This window comes from Triturus cristatus, chromosome 8, assembly GCF_964204655.1.
Source record: "Triturus cristatus chromosome 8, aTriCri1.1, whole genome shotgun sequence".
In the NCBI taxonomy this organism is placed as follows: domain Eukaryota; kingdom Metazoa; phylum Chordata; class Amphibia; order Caudata; family Salamandridae; genus Triturus; species Triturus cristatus.
This window is the reverse complement of record NC_140591.1, coordinates 273,229,593-273,244,705: the sequence shown is the minus strand read 5'-3', so window position 1 is coordinate 273,244,705 and position 15,113 is coordinate 273,229,593. Positions and strand designations below refer to the sequence as shown.

Sequence of the window (15,113 nt, the reverse complement as noted above, 5' to 3'; positions counted from 1 at the left end):
TTTGTCGGTGCTCGGCACTGGCACTTATTTTGTAAGCCGGTATGTGAGTAAAGTCTTTGACAATTCAATATAACATTATAATTAAAATAGTAATACCAGGATGCTCAGGCCATGCTTACAGTTTTGAGTCAGCTGATGTTGTCTAAATTGTCTCATCTGTAGGACTGTAATGGTCAGGAGGTGTCCATGGTACTGGTATTCGGCTGTGCAGGCCGCGACTGTAGGTGGTGCAAACTACAGAGGTCATCTGAAAAATATCTTGGGCCCTGGCACTTATTATTTGACAAACTAAGCACTGGGGATTCCCTTAAAGCTGTCACACTTCCATTGATATATTTTCTATTTTAGATCTCTCAAACCTATTTCATTGTATATTGGAGGATTTGTAAGCGTTTATGAATTGTAATTATAAACAAAAAGTAATGACATAGAAAACAAACATTTAATACATGTATCAGTGAATATATTACACATACGGAATGTCAGATAACTGCATTTATACATAAAACCAGTCAGGGAAATCGCAATAGCAGCCAAATTCACAAATGAAAGTGGGTCAGCTCCTTACACAGCAAAGGACGTACACTAAGCTTATCATATTACCAAAGGGATGAGCAAAAGATGCAAGTGAACAAGGAAGAGGTGATGTGAGAGGACGAGAGGAATTGCCGATAGGAAGAGAATTGCTCTGGGTAAAACAACATGTCAGAAACTTGCTAGTATGCCTAAGGGGGATACATTCTACATTTCCCCATTCACATAACTATACATGTTTTTTCTTCTACTCTTGGAATAGGCACTCACCAAACGTTAGGAGGTTTAAAAGGACGTCCAGCCTATTGCATTATATTAGAATAGTTGAATTTTCAGGAGAAAAAACACATTTGCGTAAATCCACCCAAAAAAACAAAAACGGAAATAATCACACTTACAAATTGCTCCAGAAAACAGTACTCTTTAGACTGTAATACAAGTACTCAATTAACATGTTCATGTAGCCTATCAGTCGAACTTCAGTTGCATACATTTAGATAATGAACTTATGCCATCATTATGTTGCAATACTATGTCTGACTAAAGATCACATTTGAAGAAATACAGTTTCCATAACACGTTGTTGTACATGCAGATTTCTGGTGGACCTTTGTCATTAGAAACATTTAAGACTTTTTCTGTCAAAGTTATGTGGCTAACACAGAAGCTGTAGCAAAGGTTTCCTGGTGTGTATTGTGTGTGTGGACATATATATGTACAAAAATATGTATATCTGTGTGTGTGTGTAAATCCTGATTTCAGTTTCAAATGCATGACTTCCCGTTTCTCATTTGTTCATTTTGGAAAGCAATTTGGGTTCTATTGGCTTTTCCTTTTGATGTGAGTAAATACAATCATAGTTAACACATTGGTAACGTTAAGCATAGTTCTGCAGGACACGGGCAATGGTAGATGAGAGACACACTTACATAGCAAAGCGAGAGATAAGCAGTTCTTCAATGCTGAGTTATGGGAAAAATCTAAAAAAATAGACATTTTTCTTCATACTTCAGTTCAGAATTTAACACTGCATTATGCCACAATATGAGCACCAATTTCATGTGAAATCTCTAAAAAGATCACCGACTCGGGATCTAATCTTTATGAAAAAATAGATGAATACTGCACCAAAAAGGCATGCATACAATCACTAAGGTCATTCTTTATGTTACGCGTGATCAAAGCAGTGAGGAAACACAATGGTGAGACAGTGTTCGTGGAATGAGGCAGCATGGGTGACTACAGATTGATGAGGTTGTCTGAGGCAGCGAAGTGAGGGCACAAGGCCATGTCGGGATTGCGGAGCTGTTTCAAAATCCGCTTGTGGAACTTCGCGCGGACGCGGTTGAACTCCATTATATCCAGGGGATCCTCTTCAATCCAGAAATTGTGAAACTCCAGCATCAGGTAACCTGTTAGGAAAACAATGCAGCGGTTAAGGATAAAAGGATTCCCCGCGTCTACTTTAGCCCAGGTTTTTCCACTTTTGCTATAAATAACCCCCTACGACTCATGTCTGGGTTTGGCTCCTGAGTATACAACAGCACTGGCTGAGCTTCATGTGTTTAAGGAAATAAATCATCATGCACTTCAAAATCACACTGAAACACTCATTGTGGAAGTTAAGGAAGTTACGGGGCCAATGAGAATCGAGTAGAGCGGAAACACCTCTGGACCGTACAGGTCCCCCAGAGACGCTGGCTGCTCAAAGTAGCAAAATCTGCAGGTGAAAATCAGGGAAGGAAACAGAAATAAACAGGAGGATTTGATTGGCTAAATCTGAGCCCCTAGTTATTTCCCAATCCCCATGTGGACCTCAGGGTCCTACTCATAATGCTTAGGTTTTCAGACTCCCAGAGATAATGTTCTGCCCAGTAATAGGATCACCGGGGACTGGAATTATTGGACCAGTTAATGAGCCCCTGCAATGAAGGCCTAAGTACCTCTATTCTGGTTATTTGGATTTAGAAACAGTCCATACAAACCACTTTTTTTTACACAGATCTGCTCCTTGTCACGCCAGGGTATTAGCAGCTCAACGGAATACATTTGCAGGGCCTCCCAGAAGAGCAGACCTGACGTAAGGCATTTTTTGGGAAACACTCTTCCTATCGCTCAAGTCCTTTTGGCTCACTGTGATGCAGTGTAATGGAAATGTCTGTTTGCCACTTGTAGTGGCACTACCTCTCTGAGTTGTGGTCAGTAACTGTCAAGAGTAGGTCATCTGGGAAATACTAGAAATACCTTCTTCGTATGTAGGAATGGCTACTATCTCAAGAGGCAACACCTGACATCAGATTGATACTAGAAGTCTAGTATTTCTCCAGAAAATAATACCAAGCAGGAAGGACAAAACGAGACCAGAAAAACCTTCCAACTGACAAGGCAAAGAGCAAGAGGTAACAAGCTAGAACGGGAAAAGACAGAGAATCTACTGAGTTCAGTGAGTGAGCAATCAAACAGAAACAATTGTGAAACAACTGAACTCAAAATGGACTCCCTTTTATAGTGCTAAAGAGGATGTGACATAATTCAAGAAATGGGTCAGCCATTTTTGATTGGTAATAGCTTACTAAAAAGGCATTCAATATCATAATACAACTTCGGGTATATTGTAGGAATATATATATAGATAACAAGCCTGCTTATCGCAAGCTTGAAAGAGACAACGCATGCCAAGAGAAAACAAAATGGCCATTGAGAATGCCATGGTGACCCGGAGGCAGAGTCAGCGAAGGTGTGGGTGGGAGCCTGCCGTGATTGCAACAGCAGCTGGGTCCGCACCCAGCTGAGTAACCAAATAATGTATTTGGTGACTCTGGTTTATGGGGAATTTTCAAGTAAAATTGCTTGACTAATAAAGGAGCATGAACCTGTTGCGCCGGTTCCCATGAATGATCACAAGGATTATATCTTTTCAAGTCAATAAAATATTGAAGCTTCCCTCTAAAGTATCGGGAGTCACATATCTCTTGAACTTCATACTCAGACTGCCCATCAAGTATGGGAGTTGGTCTTATTTTAACCCGATTACGTTAATGAAGGAGATAAGATTTTAAATGGGAAACATGAACAATATTAAAGACCTTGGAAATTTCAAAGCGGCCATAAAATCTAGGAGAAAATTTAGGCCTACAGATAGAGCAAGGTAAATTGATTCAAACTTTGTTTCCTATCCAATAAATGGTGTAGCAGCATATACAGTTTCTGTTCTTTAGTATTTCTAATTAATTTGGAAATACAGAACCACATCATCAAGTTCTAATGGGTCTGGAAAGGTTCAAGAATGGTATTCAGTTAGGGAAATGATGGGGAGAATAAGGTGGAAGTGTGAACAGAGTTATTGTATCCAAACTCTGCTGCAGGTAGGAGAGACTTCCAATTGATCTTCAGTTGTGGAAATATAGCACGTTATACATCTTTCAAGAGTTAAATTTTACCTTTCAGTTTGCCCATTTTCTGGAGGGTGAAAGCACAAAGTTAATGCTCGTTGAATGCTAAGATTATAACACAGAGATTTCCAAAATTTAGAACATATTGAGGTCTTTGGTCAGAGATAACTTTTAAGGCTAGTCCATGTGGTCTAAATATGCCAGAGTAGAAGATCTTAGCCATTTCTGGCACAGTAGGTAATTTGGGGGCATATTATCAAGCACGGCGCTAAAATTATCGCCGCTTTAGCGGCATAAAACTGCCGCTAAAGCGGCGATAATGGGCTTGATAATATGCCGCAGAGAATTCCAATAGAAGCCCATGTTGACACCAGAGCATGGGCTTCTATGGAAATTCTTTTCTTGATAATATGCCCCTTGGAGAGGGTTGAAAAATGAGTCATTTTAGAGTACAAATCCACAGTTACCATTATTGTGGTGCACCTCTCACATAGGGTAAATCCACAATAAAATCTGTGGAGATTATTTCCCAAAGTCTTGAGGGAGTTTCAGGTGTTAACAATAATAATGCTTTTCTTTGTGTTTCAGATTTATTTTGGGCACAAATTTCCCAAGACTTGATAAAACGTTTGAATTCTTCCACTAAGTCCGAATGTCAATGAGTCAAGACAGAGCGGAAGTATTATTATTTGTGAGGCTCTCAAGGGTATAAAGAGTTTGTTAGAACAAAAATCAGTCCATTTATATTCTTTAATTGAAATTGAAGGAAATGTTTTTCTAAGTCACGAAGGATAGTATGTTTGGTGATTTGACAGATTGTTTCAAGAAATGTGGAAGTGGTTGGAAAAAGTCACGCTTGAAGAGCAATTATCTTCTCCATGGTCCTGAAACTTGATCAGGATACTGTCTAAATAAGGAATCTGAGATAACATTCTCGGTGTTCGGAGAGACCAACTTGGAAAAATTCTTGATGACTTTCCAAAAGTTTGCCAGTCCAAGAAAGCTTTGTGTTTCCTTTACAGGAGTAGGAATGGGCTAACCTAGGATTGCTTGAACTATCCGAGAGCCCAAAGCAATACCTTCAGAGGAAAGCACATAGCCCAAAAGGTCTATCAGCTCCTTCCCAAAAATACATTACTCGATATTTAAGGTGCCCAAATGGTGCCTGAATACTGTTTTCCATTCATCACTTGTTCAGATCAGGTGATTGGCTCCTCTCCGGTCCTATTTGATTAACACTTTAGTTCCCAGGACACACTCCAAAACATCAGAAATATGGGAAAAGCGATACCAGCCCTTGATACTCACAAGTTACAAGATTAAGACCCCTATAATCGATACAAAGCCAAAGTTCAGATGTACCCAGTGGGAAATGCCCCTGTTTGCATGGTCACCCCCATTCTTTGCTGGACTTTATCGTTGTTTTTTTTTTACTCTGCTGCGCACTAGAACCCTGCTGTCCAGTACCCAGTGGGTGTGTTCTGACTCCTAAAAACATCTCAAATTGGCTATCCTACTGATTTGCATATTTAACTTACATATACATCCATAATCTATGGTACCAAAGTGTACCAGGGCCTGTAAGTTAAATATCTATAGTGGAATGCAGCACATATTGTGCCACCACTAAATTGACAATGCAAGGCCCATGCAGCCTGGTTTGGTAGTTTTAAAACTGGGCACGGAGTCCGGTCTTCGCACAGCTTTCTGAGCATCAATGCCAACCATGGCAAGTTTCCAGCCAGAGCTGAGGATTGCACCAAGGACCCGCGCTCCACCAGGTTGCTGCCATCGAGCGCTCCTTTGGATTCAGTCTGTAGCCCGACCTACCATCGACCGATCAAGGAGAACTGTTCTCCAGAAAATCTTCAGAAGGTAAACTTTCAAGCAGGACAAACCTGGTACCTGTATCCGACCGGGGTTGTTTGAGTTCACCCTTAACTTTTGACTTGGACTCGGTGTAGTACAGCCAGATAAACACGATTGGCGCTTTTAGGCACCATTTTGACTTAAAACATCTAAAAATCATATCTCCTGTTACCTGCATCCTATATTTGTCATTTTGGTGTCTATCATTTCAATAAATTCTACTCTATTTTAATAAATTGGGGTGCGTTTTTTATTGTGTTGTATTTTCTACTTTTAAATGTTTTGGGTTTGTCTCCTGAGGCGAAAAGCCGGGAGTAGACGCTGTTTGTGAGCTTATTTGATTTTATGTGATTTTAAACCTTATTTAGACACCTTATCAAGCACTTTGCACTTTGGGCATCACAGAGCGGATCTAGCGCTCACGTGACCCCTTGCACCGGCGTCCCTCGCCGTTGGCCACGCCCACCTCCTGGCCACGCCCTCTTTCCGCCCTTCATAAGCGCCGATCTTCTAGCGCTCGGTTGGGTTTGTCTCCTGAGGCGAAAAGCCGGGAGTAGACGCTGTTTGTGAGCTTATTTGATTTTATGTGATTTTAAACCTTATTTAGACACCTTATCAAGCACTTTGCACTTTGGGCATCACGGAGCGGATCTAGCGCTCACGTGACCCCTTGCACCGGCGTCCCTTGCCGTTGGCCACGCCCACCTCCTGGCCACGCCCTCTTTCCGCCCTTCATAAGCGCCGATCTTCTAGCGCTCGGTTGGGTTTATCTCCTGAGGTGAAAAGCCGGGAGTAGACGCTGTTTGTGAGCTTATTTGATTTTATGTGATTTTAAACCTTATTTAGACACCTTATCAAGCACTTTGCACTTTGGGCATCACGGAGCGGATCTAGCGCTCACGTGATCCCTTGCACCGGCGTCCCTCGCCGTTGGCCATGCCCACCTCCTGGCCACGCCCTCTTTCCGCCCTTCATAAGCGCCGATCTTCTAGCGCTCGGTTGGGCTTGTCTCCTGAGGCGAAAAGCCGGGAGTAGACGCTGTTTGTGAGCTTATTTGATTTTATGTGATTTTAAACCTTATTTAGACACCTTATCAAGCACTTTGCACTTTGGGCATCACGGAGCGGATCTAGCGCTCACGTGACCCCTTGCACCGGCGTCCCTCGCCGTTGGCCACGCCCACCTCCTGGCCACGCCCTCTTTCCGCCCTTGAGGCCCCCTATTTCAAATGTGCATCTACAGAACGCGCAGCGGACGTGCGCAGCGGGCGCGCCGTTTGCGTGCCGAAGGCGCGCCTAAGGCAAGCCCGTCTGCGCCCGTCCGTGGCCGGACGGGGCTAGGGGCACGACTCCATGCCAATTTTATCTCATTCTCTTCTGAAGAGCTTACCACCCTCCAAGGTCACTGGCCACTCTCAGAATCCGTGCGCAGGCACATTGTCTCACTAGGGCTTGTCCCTTCTCTCATTCCTACATCGCCGTCCTCCCTGCCCGCCTCTCCGCCACAATGCCCTTCCCCGACTGACCCCCTTCCTTTTACTCCATCATTATCTGTTCTCTTACTCAACACCAGGTCAGCGGTCAAGCACCATCATGAGCTCTTTGTCCTGCTCGATTCTGAGAAGCCTGACTTACTGCTCTTGACCGAAACCTGGTTCTGTGATTCCTCCCTCCCCATTCTCTTGGCTACCCTCCCCCCTCCCTACGTTGCCTTACGCGCCGACCGCCCGGCGGGTAGGGTTGGCGGTGGTGTGGCGTTAATCGCCCGGTCGGAATTGAATTTTCAAACCCTTCCCTCTCCCCCCATTCCCTCCACCGAATTCCTTACAGTCCGCTCCCTCGTCTTCTCCCCCCCCATTACTTGTCTTCTAATGTACCGCCCTCCCCAGTCTTCCCCTCTGTTTTTGCCGGCATTTCAAGACATGCTGGCCAATATGGTGGTTAACTACGCTTCGGTCTTGGTGTTAGGGGATTTCAATTACTGGCCCTCGGACCCTTCTGAGTGCACTGCCTCGAAAGAATTCACGGAGTCTCTTCTATCTCTGAATTTTGTGTCACACATCTCTGTCCCCACTCACTCTCACGGTCACATACTTGACCAGGTTTGGTCCTTCAACCTTCCAGTTTCCCCGGTGACGGTCTCTCCTTGTCTTTGGTCCGATCATGCCCTTATTTCTTTCTCCATCTCTCTCAACCCGGTATCCAAAGTCCTACACGCCAAAAATACCTGGGCGCGGAATTGGAACAGAGTTGATTTTCCCACACTGACCTCTCACCTTCGGAACTCTACTCCGACCCTCTCTGGTCTTCCGTCCGACTCTCAAGCCAACACTATTAATGCTTGGTTGGCTAGAGGTTGTGACTCAGTGGCTCCCCTGCGTCGCATTTCCGTCCGGCGACCCAAGGAGTCGAACAGGTGGTTCAATGACCACCTAAAAGAGCTAAAACTGTCTGTTCGACAGGCAGAGAGGCACTGGAGAAAAAATTACTGCCCCTCATTCAAAATCCTCTATCTTACATCACTTGCCGAATACAAGACTGCAATCCTTGCCGCCAAAACCTCCTATTTTTCATCAAAAATAATGTCAGCTGAGAATAAACCCAGGGAAATCTTCGGTATAGTGAATGACCTGGCCTATTCCGACAGAGCTTCACCCCAAATCCCCCCATCCCAGCCTCTATGCAACCAAATCAACACTTACTTTCTCGACAAGATCGCTACCATCAAGGCCAACATCCCCCCCCCCCTCGTCTGCCTTTGTTGATCCCTCTCCTCCTACTGTCCAAAATCATCTTACCTCCATCCCTCCCCTCACTGAGGAGGTATTTCTGGAGATACTCCCCAAAGTTAAGTCTGGTTCCCCGGCAGACATCTGTCCGGCGCGAATCCTGCAACAAATTTACTCCTCTTGCCCTGAACCCCCCATCACTTTCCTCAATAGCTCTCTAGCGCAGGGAGTAGTGACCCCTGCGCTCAAATCAGCTACCATAGTGCCCATCTTAAAGAAGCCTGGCGCTGATCCGTCCATCTCAGCCAATTACCGCCCCATTTCCCTGCTGCCCTATCTGGGCAAGGTGCTGGAGCGCCATGTCACCGCGGTATTCAGCGCCCACGTAGAGGCCAATGGGGGACTGGCTTCCCGCCAGGCTGGCTTCCGACCCAGGCACTCGACTGAATCAGTCGTGGTATCAGTCCTTGACAACCTCAGGAAGGGTATGGATCATAACAAACACCAGGCGCTGGTACTCCTCGATCTCTCCGCCGCATTTGACACGGTGGACCACACCATCTTACTGTCCCGTGTCAAGGCGGCTGGAATTGAGGGATCAGCCCTGGTGTGGCTTTCCTCCTTCCTGAGGGACCGTAACCAGGCGGTCCGGCTGGGAGACTTCACAACCACCCCACTCCCCGTCACTTGTGGTGTTCCCCAGGGCTCCTCTCTGTCTCCCTTACTATTCAATCTTTATATCTCTCCCCTCATTTTCGCTCTTCAGCAGCTGGAGGTTACCGTGTACAATTACGCGGATGACCTCCAGCTCATCTTTGACTTATCCTCCTCTCCCTTCTCTGTCTATAGCTTCCAGTCCACCATGACATTCATCAGGGACTGGATGAACCACAACCATCTCAAGTTGAACCCGGATAAAACCGAGTTGGTTCTCACCGGGGGTTCTTCCAGTCCCTGGAACTCTCTCTTCTGGCCCTCCTCCCTTGGTCCCGCCCCTATTCCTTCTATCACGGTCAAAACATTGGGGGTCAAAATGAACAATCAGCTCACCCTCCACTCTCAAATCAGCTCTGTAGTCTCCTCCTGCTTCCTCACCCTCCGAACTATCCGCACTGTCTCTCGCTTCTTTTCCCCCCAGGCACTCAAAATGATCATGGCCGCATTGGTAATATCATGGCTGGACTACGCCAACGCCCTCTACAACGGCATACCAGCATACAGCCTGAGGAGGCTCCAGATGGTCCAAAACCAGGCTGCTCGGTTGGTCTTTGGTCTCCCACGCTACCACCACTCCACACCCCTTCTCAGGGAGCTCCACTGGCTTCCTGTCAAGGAACGCTCCCTTTTTAAAACCGCCTGCACGGTTTTCCAGGCCCATCAAGGCACTGCCCCCGCCTTTATTTCTTCATTATTAAAAGAATACGTTCCCACCAGAGAGCTTCGCTCTTCTTCCAAGTCCCTCCTTCAAATCCCACGTTTCAGACGTAAAAAGTGGGGAGGGACCAACTTCTCTACCTTGGCCCCCACTCTCTGGAACTCCCTCCCTGACCATCTCCGGGCGGCTACCCATTAGGTGTCCTTCCGCAAGGAACTAAAAACGTTTCTTTTTAAACAGGCCTTCCCTGTATAACCTCCCCCCCCTGCTCTACCACAGGCTCCTACTTTGCCTCTGTTGCCAATACCCTCCACTAGCGCCAAGAAACCGTTCGGTGCACGCTGCGCTTTATAAATGTTTTAAATTAGAAATTAGAAATTAAAGATACATGCTTTACACATTTCTCCTAAGTTAAGCCTGTCTGTTCTATAATGCAAATACCTAGGGTTGAGCTCAGGTTTTACATTTCTGAACCCTAACTTGACCTGATACGGAATTTTGACATTATTATTTGGTGAGAACTCCCATCTCCTCTAACAAGTAATCCACATTCTCACATACCCTTTTTTGGCAAAAAAACCCAAGATGCTCCAGCGAGGGATTTCGATGGAGTAATCGGGCCATTCTCTGAGTTTGCATCTAAAAATTCCGTACATCTTTGTCATTCCAAAGGAGATAAAGAAAAAATATATCTATATGGAACAATAGCTTCTGTAAGGATTTTGATAGCACAATCAAAAGGTCGATGGGGAGGCAACTTCTTAGTAGTTAATTCATGAAACACATCTAGGTATTCATTATAAATTTCTGGAATCTCAGATAGTTGTACTATCAACTGCGTGGTGTTGCTGGATGCATTTTCAGAAGCTTTAGCTAAAGAAGGTTGATTGGCAGTACAATGAGAGAGGCAAAAATCTGAGCCCAGGAACAAGGTTTTTGCCGGACATTTTATGTAATGGTTATGTTGAGCAAGTCAGTTAATATCCAAAATATTAGGATAACGATGTGATGAAATTAAATCAAAGGGGAAGTTCTCATAATGTGCAGCAATCCGAAGAGACAAGACATGAGATTCCTCAGTGACTAAGCCAGATTCTACTAAAATTCCATCCATAGCTTCTACAGCTACTGGAACATTCTTCCGTTGAATTGGAATCTAAAGGGATATTTCCCACTGAATATCCACATAAGCATTGAAGGCTCTGTAGGCTAAAAGAACAGGTGCAAAGAAATGCTGGACTGAACCAACAGCTCCCCTTGTAGAAGCACAAAACTAGAAGACTGCAAAGGAGAAGGCAGGTGGGGTGTTTTTCATTTGCCTCTATTCCTTTTACTAGAGATGAGCATACCTGTTTTCCAACCAGCTAGGCAGATGAACAGGACTTACAAGGCAAGAACTCAGAAGATGACCTATCTGACCACAGTAATAACAAAGCCCTTTATCTTATCATCTTGTCTTCTCTTACTCAGTCAAAGGACCTTTAGTGAAACCCACTTGCATGGGCTCATCTTCTGAATGAACATAGGCCTGAAAAGAGGTTTTGTTTACAACACTTAAGTTTTCTTTCCAGAAGCCAGCTGCCAATCTGAATGGTAGGCTGAAGATCTTGAAGGGATGTTGGCCTGACAACTCTCATGAGTTTCATGATTCATCCTTAAAGCCTTCTTGAAATAAGGTGAAAAGGGCGGAGTCAGGTTAGCCAATCTCTCTAGCTAAACCTTTGAATTTGGAAATGTATGTATGTAGATATGTAGAACATTCCTTGGATGAATTAAAAAATCTCCTCTTGGACCGAGAACTTAAGGTCGTGGAGGTCGAAAATATTTTGAATTCCGTGAGGAATCCTGGAAAATTATCAGAAGTGGACTGGCATTCAAAAGTAAAGGTATAGCCCCTGCCAAGGCATTTCCAGCAATATTGATGACAACAAAGCCCACCTTAGATCTTTCACTGGCATAAATGTGGGACTTAAAAGTGAAATGACCTATTAAGTGTCCAAAAAAAGGTCTTTAGTTTCCTCTTGTCGAATTTCAATTCTGCCAAGCCAGCTGGAGGAGGGTCCAAAGAGCCTTGCTGTAGTACAAGAAACTGACGTAAGGAGACATTTTCTGTGGTAAATCTTTGAACCTGAAGAGTCAGGTTATTTACTGCTGTCAGTAACTGTTGGACCTGAACCATTTTGATGGCGTTGCAACCTATCAAGAGTTGGCATTCTGGGCAATGCTTGGAGTGGAGTAGGAATGGCCTACTATCTCAAGAGGCAACGCCAGAAGCTAAGTTGATACTGGGAGTCAAGCACTCCACCAGAAAATAATACCCAGCAGGAAGAAAAAATGGAGACAAAGCCAAACAGCAAGGCAACGAGCAAGAGATAACAAGTAAGGGATAGAGAAGATGGAGAATTCAGAGATCAGTGAGCAACAATGAAGAATAAACAATTGGGATGCAAATGAACTCAAAATTGACTCTCCTTTACAGTGCCAAACAGAATGGGACATAATTCAAGAAATGGTTCGGTCATCTTGGATTGGGACTAATTTGCTAAAAAGACATTCAGCTTCACAATATAACATAAGGCAGATGGCAGCAATATATAGGACAGAAAAGTACTAGAATAATATATAATTTACAGTAGAACGGTGTTCCAGAGCTCTGTGGTTGCCCTGTTTCTCCTGTATGCGGCGGTACCAACAAGCCGGCATGCAAGAGAGATTTGCGCCATATCCTTAACATGGACTTGAAAGAGCTGACGCACACCCGGATAAAACAAGATGGCTGTTGAGCACGTCATGGCAACCCAGGACCAGAGGCAGCCGAGGTAAGGGTGGGAACCCACAAAAGCAGCATACCGGTGCAGAGCCCGCACCTAGCTGAGCCGACATAAAGGTAAGGCGAAGATCCCTTACAGTAGTTCAGAAGTGTCCTACACAGTAGCACAATACAGGATGAGGAGGCAATGTGAACATGTGAGTTATTTATGACGTACTAAGTCCCTCAAGCGTTGGGGGCATGTGGGAATTAGTTTAGGCTAAGCAAGAATGCTAAACACATTAAATTGTCAATAACAATAATTCACAACAAATTAGTCTTTGAATAACCCTATTTCAAAGAGAAAATAGGGCCACCGAATTTATCACTATTTTGAACACACTGCTATTTCCTCAAATATTTCCATATTTTGTCACTTCTTCTGAAGTCACACAACACTGCACGGTTGTCAAGTGGCTATACATAAAGTGGAAGCGGTCTATAGTGCACATCTTTAACTATTGTAAGTGACAGCAGCCGCCATCAGAGTGAAGTGAAAGGGCCATGATTCAATGGAACCTCCCCACAAAGTTCCTCTTGCCAATTTGCATATTTTCTGGCATTGCACCCCCTAGCCCTTCCAGAGCCAGTGGTCACTCGGTTGGGAATAGATTGTGAAAGTGGTTATAGAGGTAGAAGTGTGACGTCCGTTTCAGTCCTCCATCCCTGCATTTACAGCTGCCTGCAAGGAGTTTGCAGAACAAATCCTGCATCATTAATATCAACGAGGCAGGAGTGGAGTAAAGATGGCACCTGAGGTCCACAAGAAGTGCTGGGAGAAGCTGTTTAATGGATGATGCTGGGGCATGGTCTATAAGTGAATTTAAAGGATTTAATTTAGTGGACAGTTTCAGGACCTTCTATCTCCAGAAACCTAAAAGTCATGAAAGTTGCGCGAGGCGGAGGATTTAAGGTGGAGTATTATTGGAGGTAGAATTACAACTGTTGCTTACTTTTGTTAATGAAAATATATAGAGGGTTGGAGGTGGAGGCATAAATTATTGGATGGCATAAATTATGTAAGCAGTGGATTGTGCAATTGAATGAGAGGGATATTAACACTGTTCTACTATTGGTCCCTTTGCATTATAACTTATGGCTTCTTATTTGTAGGGAATTGCACCGGACACCATGTGCAAAGCCAGCTGCTGGGATGATGATTTCAACATTTGGGACCTCTCTTTTGTGGATATCTAAAGTTGAGGTGGGTATTTGGAGAGACGGGTTTGGCAGTGGGGCTTAGTTCTGCGTCTGCATGTCGTACCAAATATTTGCATCATGGGGAATTCTTATGAACTTGTGTTTCTCTTCTGTGTGTGTTTCCAAACTCGTATTCAGGAACGTCACTCTCAACAACCTCTTTTATGTTATATTGTCACCACTGAAAATGTTAACTTTTTTTGCTCAAGAATTAAGCTTTCCTATTGAGTGTTTTTTGTTTGTTTTGTTTGCCGTGTTTCCCCATCATAAAATGTTCGGCCTGAGTTTTGTGTGACCTTATCAGACACGTTATTGTTAGATGAGAAATTGAAAGACTCGTTTTTTGTAGGTGCTGGCGCCTTTCTGTTTTGTTAAATATATCTGTTACTATGCTGTGTGCACGGGTCCGTTAGCCGTAGTTCCAGGACTTCGTTTGTGAGTGTAGTCTTCCGACCTATACCCACAGTAAAGGAACAGGAAATGGAGAAGGAAGGTGAAGGCCAGGCCCTGGATACAGTATCACATGCACTTTCCTCTAAATTACAGCACTTTCGAATAAGACTAGAAGAGTTTGTTTTAGGGTTAGAGGGCCAGATGTACGAAGCATTTTATCCCATTTGCGACCGGTAAAGTGCATTTTGCCATGTACAGAAGGCAAATGTGACCCGGTAACTTGTTACCGAATTGCATATTGATTTTGCGATTCGGTATTAGGAAGGGGCGTGTTTAGGGCTTCCCTTCCCAATACCAAAGAACACTGGTATGTATGAATGTTTTGCGCCCGGAAATGCAGTCGCAAAACTTTCGCAGTTACCACCAACTTCAAGTCGGTGGTAACCCATTTGCAGAGGGGAAGGGGTCCCCAAGAGATTCCTTCCCCTTTGTGAATGGGGGCGTCAACATTTTTTAAAAGGAGGCAGTGGGCCCAGTGACTACTGTCTACTTTAAAAAAAAATGAAAAGGTAGCTTTTCATTTAGATTTTTTAAATGCATCCTGTTTTCCTTTAAGTAAAACGGGCTGCAGTACAAAAAAATATTTCTTTATTTAAAAAGCAATCACAGACATGGTGGTCTGCTGACCCCAGCAGACCACCATCTGTGTGACTGTAGCCATTCGCAAGGGGTCGCAAATTGCGACCTGCCTCACAAGTACTGATGAGGCAGGTCCACTTGTGAGACACTGCGAATTGCTAACAGTGTCAAACT

At 44.3% G+C, this 15,113-nt stretch overlaps 1 protein-coding gene across 4 annotated transcripts in view; it reads right to left on the bottom strand.

Annotated features, from left to right (window-relative positions):
* Positions 1-423: 423 nt before the first annotated feature.
* ELMOD1 (ELMO domain containing 1) overlaps positions 424-15,113 on the bottom strand; it is a 521,431-nt gene continuing 506,741 nt past the window's right edge. For all 4 annotated transcript variants that reach the window (XM_085621500.1, XM_085621501.1, XM_085621499.1 and 1 more), the window contains one exon: positions 424-1,946. In XM_085621500.1, the coding sequence (XP_085477626.1) occupies positions 1,774-1,946 (173 nt within the window). In that variant the 3' untranslated portion in view covers positions 424-1,773. The remainder of the gene's footprint in view (positions 1,947-15,113) is intronic.